The sequence below is a fragment of the Buteo buteo genome, chromosome 12 (assembly GCF_964188355.1).
Source record: "Buteo buteo chromosome 12, bButBut1.hap1.1, whole genome shotgun sequence".
Taxonomy (NCBI): Eukaryota; Metazoa; Chordata; class Aves; order Accipitriformes; family Accipitridae; genus Buteo; species Buteo buteo.
The window spans coordinates 35,185,287-35,193,124 of NC_134182.1; the positions used below are offsets into that span (position 1 = coordinate 35,185,287).

The window sequence follows — 7,838 nt, forward strand, 5'->3', positions numbered from 1 at the left end:
AAAGAAAAAAAATCTTCAAATATAGATAGCACAGACCTAATACTTCCTCATTTCCAATTGTTTTACCATATTTGTAGGCCCTTTGGAGAAAGGCCAGTGAAGAGTTACCCATGGCAGACTGCCTTCTGAACCGCTGTACTCACAGTTTTCCACCTCTGAGCCGCAGGAGCCTGGCTGTCCTTGTTTCCTTGTAAACCTGTCTTTTCCTGCGCCTGCTCCATACTGGCTAAGCTGGCCGCGCTGTGGGGGTCTGAGAGAGTTGTGTGGTATTCACTGGGTAGGGAAGTTTTCAAGAGTTTCTTTCGTTATACCCTTAAAAGGTATCCTTAAAAGGTTATGTGCAATTCAAATTGGGGTTACAGAGTACAAATGGGAAAGGGATTGTTGTCAGTATGTGGTTTGGACCAAGGGTACCAAGCTTTTGTAGTAACACAGCTTGTTCTGCCATGCACACAACCAAACTTACTTGAAGCTGCATGTAACAATTACTCAGTGTTGAAGCTCTACTTTCTCACCAAGCACCTCTCTTTCAAAGCCATTTCCCTACTTAATGCTGTTATAATGTAGTAAAAAGAGATACAGCTCACAACTAAAACACCTGGCACAGAAATCTGCCTCTGGAACAACTGCTTATTGATTTTATAACAAATTTACTCTTTTTTAAAACCTTTGTCTAGCTAGCCAGCCTTCACAGCTTCTGAATTTGCCTTCGGAATATAGACTATAAACTCTCCCAGGCAAGACAGTGTTATTAAAAGGGACAAGGTGCTGAAAACTTAGCAAGTCCTAATAATCTATCCTTTTTTCTAGTGCAGATGTTGTGGAGCGATGCCTTGAAACTTTTATGCTTCTCTTGGTACTACAAATACCAGCCAAACATTCCATGTTCCCCAACTCACAAGCGTGCTATATTGAAATTAGAAACATAAATAATTTTGCTTTTTAAGTTTCATTTATATAAGAGAAAGTACTGTGAATTTTGCTTAAGTCCATTCTCACCAGCGGCACTATTAATGAATGGCACTGTGTAAGTATTTGTGAAACAGAATCTTTAATTCTAGTAGAGACAGGATTTTCTCTGTTGAATTAAAAAACAAGTAAAATCCAATTAAGAGAGAAGTAGGAAATTCCCATTCCACATATAGGCAGGTAGAACCTTTTCCACTGTAATTTAAAAATTGCTCCCTTCAATCCAGGTATTTAGGGGGAGGTTGGGAAGGGGGGGATGGTTTGGATTCATTGAAGGAAACGGTAAATTAAAATACACACAACATTAAAATGTTATGCTAAACATCATGCTTTTTATTTTTTGGGAAAGAGCAAGAAAATAGCAGTAATTCAGCAGTCTAGAAAAAGCCTCATCTAAATACCAAGAGCACAGCAAATTATATTCAAAGCTGACACATTCTTAAGTCAAAGCATGAAGTTGTATGTACAGATGTGTGTGTATATATACTCATACATATATACACACATACATATACAACTTTTTAAATATAGATGTAGCCATTTGGATTACCTGTGTTTGCCTTATCATTCATTTTAGTTTTGGGTGAGTGAAGTAATTAGACCAGAACTAACATTTAAAAAAAAAAATCCAACCATTGCCACAGACTAGATTAAGAACTTACACACATACACAATTACAGCACAGTCTTTACTCTTGTGGCCTTTAAATTTCACTAAAATAAGCCGGTTTTAAAGGGAATGCACAAAACCACCACCCTGGAAGTCTCTTGGCTTTTATCACTGCAACATCCTAGCCTTTGCTAAAAAACTAAGAGAGGAGCTACCCCGGAACGTGATCTCCAATTCTTTCTGTAAACTGTATGCATGCCAGACATGAACCATGCAAAAACCCTTTGAGATTTAAGCCCTTAATTATTAGCTTGTGTCAAGGTTCAGGCACCGTGTTTTACAGCAATCTTTAGAATTAAAGTTAAGAAATGAAAATCGCGTTGGGAGCTGATTTTACTTAAAACAGAGAAGGGTGAAGACTCAGATAGTTGGCAACTCTCATTTTCCAAGCTAATTAAGCATTACATGTACACACTATGAAATAATAAAAACTTAACCGAGTGCTGTAGTAAGTTCTGAAAACAAAAATAAGTTATACTTCAAAGAACAAGTTAGTATAAAAAGTTTTAACATATGCAAAGTATGTGCTCAAAATACTTATTCTGCATTTTTAAAAAGAGCTGTAGTCTACCTCACAGAAACAAAGTTCACCCAGTATAAAATATTGCAGTTTGTCCCATTGTGTCATATGAGAGGTTTCCTTATTCTTCATATGATCGAGAACACTTGCACAAGAGTTCATGTTATTCCAAGCCACATAGTGGCAGACAGACTATGTTTGAATCTGTGCTTTTACTATGCAGGACAGTAAAAGCTAAGCAAACCATTTCAGAACAGAGTTTAGCAGGTCAAAGAGCTATGTTGATGCGAGAAATCCAGACAACAGTATAAAAGTTAATGCCAAGTGGCAGTACCAAGAAAGTGAATTAGATCAACAGAAAAAAACTGCTGATAACATTCACTATCACATGTACAGCTTTGTAAGCTAGGAATAAGGAAAAGTCAAAATTAGCTTGAGAAAAAAAAATTTAAACTGTGTAAACAATCCACCCGGTACAAAACTGGATGCAGCTGGTAAGAGCAGATCTAGCTTAGTAGAGCTGAGGATGTGCGTGCATCCAGATGCCTGTTCAAACTGCATTTATCAATACCGTTGACCAAAAAAAAAAAATAAAAAAAAATCACCTATAGCTATTTACACCGCAGCGGAGGCTTCCCTCCCCCCTTACAAAGTTATTACAACTCAGGAAGTCACTGCTGTCTTCTACGATAAAAATTCCAGTTATAAGCTACCAACGTTTGCAAGTTGAAAACACCCACCTTGCAAATTAAATTGAAAACTCTTGTCAAGCATGTCTGAGGACTCTTCAAAAGTTAGAGTACAGCACTTTCCTCAAGTGGTATTTGCATGAATAACTTGTACTGACAGCCTGTTAAAATAAGTGAATTTAACACAACTTGGGGTAGCTGGGCGTTCCTCCTCAGGAAGGGGGATCCGTACAGATTCCAGTCGTTCTTGCTGAGGTGTGTTACAGGGAGAGAAGGACAAAAGAACCTCGGTCAGCCTGGAGGTGAATCTTCCTGCTTCTAGAAGTATTCTTCCTCTTCATCAAAAAAGCCATTTTCCAGAGCGTACGTGCAGTCTGCGTTAGAGTCAGCTTGGCAGGCACCTTTGTATTCTTGAATCGATTCATACAGGGAGTACAGCTGACACAGTAATGACATATCTAGCTGTCGAAGGCCAACCTGAGGGGGGGGGAAGAATTCAAACAAACAAACAAACAACAGTATTACAATTGTGATTTTACTGGCAGTATAATGCTATGTATCTTTTGCTGCTAAACAAGAGGATCAAGCTTCTTTCCAACTTGAACAGTTACGAAATATGGAAGTATAATTCATTTTCTAAGGTGACAGACTCCCCACGGGATAAACTGGGCAAAAGAACAAAGCGACACGATACAGAAGAACATGAGCAAAGTGTTCTTCAAGATTTTGTCGTATTACAACGCCCTGCTTAACTTCCAACAAGCAGTTCACTCCTATCTGAAGCATTACAGATAAATTCATAAACTCTATATTCCTTATTATGCAAGAGACATACTTTTCCAGTAACTCTTTCACACATCTTTCTCACACAGTGTCATAGGCTCTCTGTTTTGGTTTTTTTTTTAAAACGGCCTGGATTAAAAGTTGCAAATGGAGCTCTGCCTGGTTTTCTGCTTCCCAGCTAAGCATTTCTACTACCCTTTCTTTTCTGTATCAACTCACATAGGCATCTGACAAGGCTAGGTATGTCTAGCACAATGCAGCGTGCTACTTGAAGGCAGCAAAACTAAAGCAGAAGTGAGATGAGGACACACGTTGTAGCCTGCAAACCTTCAGAATATTTTCACGTGCTACTCAAGCATAGGCTTGATTTATAATTAAGTGCCTAATGGTTTGGTCCCCAAACTTCTAAAATATTAGTTCCAGACCTAATTACAGATTTGGAGCAACATTAAAAAAAAAGGTTACCGTGTAGCCTGCATCTTTATGTCACGTACAAAACCAGTAGGTTGCACCGCAAAGCAAAATAAAGCTAGTCATTTAACTCCAAGCAGTTTCCCTCTCCGGCAACAAAACGGAGAGTTTGTTTGATACTGTCACCTATCCAAGTCAGATCAAATTAAATCTAGGTTTTGTCTTGCAGTAAATTAAAACCACTACCCAATTTAACATTTTCAAGAAGCAGCCATTTCTGCCTAAGTTTTCAACTAAGCGTTAAGCTGACAGGCTGTTCCTAGTGAGCCTCAGTTTCATCAAATTAAAGTTTTTGCTACAACTCATGTTCAGAGGAAAAAGCCAAATAATAATGTTAGTAGCCTTTACTGCAGCCTGAATGCCAGGCTGTATTTTACCCAGAATGAGAACTCTTACCTCAAAAACCTCTCCTTACGTGTCTAATTCTAAGGACAGATACACTCAGCACACAAGAAAACCACAAGAAGCTAGCATGAAGATCTTCCTTTGGCATTGCTGAACTATCCTACTAGCTCCTTCTGAAGATGGAAGGAGGAGAAGTAAGACAAAGTATCATACACCACAACACAGTTCCAACTCAGAAAAACAGGATATGGCATCTTTCAGGACCAACACAAATTACTTGGTGAGGTCACGAAGCTGAGACATGATGTCCCGTACAGACCAAACATGAGGACCTTAGGACAAGACATGGAACAAGAGGTAGAATGCTGCACTAGCTGCCAGGAGGTGACAGACAAGCCCTTCCACCACCTCGGATCTATACTGCTTTTCTTACCGTTTTCCTCTGTCACCAACACAACAAGTTTCTCTCCCCTTGTTGTTTAAGCATGCACTCCGCAGGAAGCATATGCTACTCTTCCTTGCTCTCTATTCTGTAAGAGGAAACCAGCACTTCTGCAAATCTCCTTCTGAAAAAATTTGTAAAACAAAACCCAACCAACCAACCAGGACTGCAGGAGGGAAAATAAAATGGAGGTATTTGTACCATATCCAGACCCCTCCATCTAGCCCTGCTGAAGTAATTTCTTCAGACTCGTTAAGCTAATGACTGTTTACCTGCCCAAGAATAAAGTCTGAACATCAACCTTTGGAGATGGCAGGCAATGAAGTCTGGCTTGCCCCACCTAAACAAACGGCTCGCCTCAGGTAAGAAAGGATGTTGTGAAGCTGGACTTAACGCTGTGATATGCGAACATGAGGCCCACCAGGCAGACTTGCATTAGCAAAAAACGTTTGAAGGACAAGATTGCAGTGAAGAACAGTTCAAAGAGCCATTAGGAGTGAGTCAAGCCAGAAAACTCAACCTGGAGACAGATGACCGGTTCCTCATCTCCTGAGGAAAGCAGGCCCATTTGCACCAGCAGCTCTCCCGTTTCAACTCCATAAAACACTTCAGTGCTTTCTATGAAGATCAGTTCTATGCAAAGTGCAACCTCCAAGATAGAAATTGCTCAGCAGAATTAACTTAGCAGGCCTTAACACCAAATAGTTACACTTAATATCTTATTTTTTTGTAGCAGCCACTAGTGTCAACAATCAAACAAGAACAGTAAGTCTATTGAGAAAAATGCAGCCTCTAGCTCTTCGTGACTTTCAAGTATGATCCCCGAGGTAGCAAAAGCCTGAATAAATGCCTGAGCCTTTATGCACAAGCATAAAGTTTTTAATCCCAGCCAATCTGCATTTGACTCTAGACTTTTATCATAGCACCTACAAGGCAACCTATAATGCACAGTCCCATGCAATCGACTCTGTTCATAAGGATCACAGTTCTGAAGTGACCTCTCCTTTCCTTCCTCCCCCTCCAAAGCATCTAAATCCATCACCTTCTCATCTTCAAAACTTACATACATAGTACCTTGCTTCATCATGCAGGGGAAGATGCTGCCATGCATTTCTTCCTCATTCACTATTGAAAACTCAAAGCAAGCTTGTTACTCAATAGAAATGCTATCTTTGACTGCTGCAAGGAAGAGTGTTCAATATAAATAATAAAGTGCTATTATCTACTTGATGAAAGGCAGCCTATTAGTACGCGAGAGTCTCTCTAATTTGTACTGGCCACAAAAAGTACACCTGGAACCGAGGAGACTGTTGCTTCAAACCCTTTGATGTGTTCAGAGGTAAAGTATTTCTTTCTTCAGAAGCATTTTATCAAATTATCATCAAGGATAACAGAGTATCAAAGGGCAAGTCTAGTTGTCAAGCATGTCATTTGATTTTTCATTCAGAAAAAATAGATTAGACTTTTGTAATGAGTTATCTTTGCTTTTTTGGAAAGGATTAAGATGACTAAGATCATACCCTTGTTTCCCCTTAGAGCGCTGTAGAAAAAAGCCCCAGCGGCCGATAGCCACTTGCGCCTCCTGTGCTTCAGAGCAAACTAGCAATCCTAACATACAGTTTTAAGAACATCTGAAACCGCGTTTGAGCTACTTGTTGAAACACTGGTGGCAGACTTAAGATTTCAGCACACTACATTCTCCTGAGCACAGAAAGCTCCTTCAACAGGGTTTCTTGTACTCAAACACCGTTTGACCAGGAGAAAAAGGGCCTTAAAACAGGCGGATTTTCAGCAATATCATATTTGCTGTGTTTCAGAAGACTTAAGTGCACAATGCTTAGGTTATTATTAGTCATTACAACCGCAGCCGGCACCAGCAAAGCACCAACACCCAAAGCACTGTTTCATCAAAAGGTGCGCCCGGAGGAATTCCACTAATAACGCCGCGCTACAGAATCAAAACAAAGTCCTGAAGAAAACTATGTTTAATTGCACTTCACCCGAACTGAATGAATCAACGCTGACACCCTTTTTTTTTTTTTTATACTTAACCGACAGACAGCCTTTTAAAATGGGTGTCAGGTTCAAATGGATGCTCGTTAAACGGCTCCCAATCCGCAGACGGAGGAGCCCCACCATTACAGAGGCAGGCCGGTAGAACCGAGGGGGGGGGGTGTCCCTTACCGTCGCCTTTCTCGGTACCCGCACCCCGCGGCAGCCGGCCCGGCTTAACGTGGGCCCGCATCCCCCCCCCCGCTCTCTCCCCAGCGGGCTCCACGGGCCGCGGCCGCCGCTCGCCACGTCTGCCGCCCCCGCCGAGGCCCCGGTGCCGGTGCCCTCCCTCCCCGCTCACCATCTCCTTGCGGAGCAAGGCCAACGCCGCGTCCAGGTTGGGAGGTTTGGGCGGCCGCGGCGAACCCCGGCCCCCTCCGCTCAGCTCGTCCTGGATGCGGGACTTCTGCGCGTAAAGCCGCTCCAGGTCCCGCCAGCGCCCGCCCTGACCGCCGCCGCCGGAGGAGGAGGAGTTCAACAACCCGCTCAGGCTCTTGGGCAGCGGCGGCAACCCCGCGCCGCCACCGGGCCCCAGCAACCCCGGCCCGCTCATGCTGCGGCGGCGGCGGCGACCGACGGAAGGAGCCGCCCGGGCCCCGCTGCGGGAGGCGCCGCCCGGAGCCCGCCCCGCCTACGGGCCGGGCCGGGCCGGGGGTGGGGGAAGAGGCCCGGCGGGCGGGGCGGAGGCCCTCGGCGGCGGGGAAGCCGGGCCGCAGGTGCCCCGGGGGCGGGTGACGGCACCCGGCCGCCTCACCGCGCCACGGCGGCTTTGTGTGAGGCGAGGTGCGCCACGGCGGCTTTGTGTGAGGCGAGGTGCGCCACGGCGGCCCCCCGGGCAAGGCCTGGCTGCCGGCCCTGCCTCCCGCCTCGGCCTGGGGGCCGGCGGGCCTGTTCCCCC

At 43.9% G+C, this 7,838-nt stretch overlaps 1 protein-coding gene across 1 annotated transcript; it reads right to left on the reverse strand.

Moving 5' to 3' along the window:
* Positions 1-1,279: 1,279 nt before the first annotated feature.
* Positions 1,280-7,558, reverse strand: FAM89A (family with sequence similarity 89 member A). The gene is made up of 2 exons (XM_075042069.1): positions 7,242-7,558; positions 1,280-3,324 (listed from the first exon to the last, which is right to left on the reverse strand). Exons 1-2 carry the CDS (start codon positions 7,491-7,493, stop codon positions 3,166-3,168), a joined length of 411 nt encoding a protein of 136 aa, XP_074898170.1. The 5' UTR covers positions 7,494-7,558; the 3' UTR covers positions 1,280-3,165.
* Between the last annotated feature and the right edge of the window lie 280 nt (positions 7,559-7,838).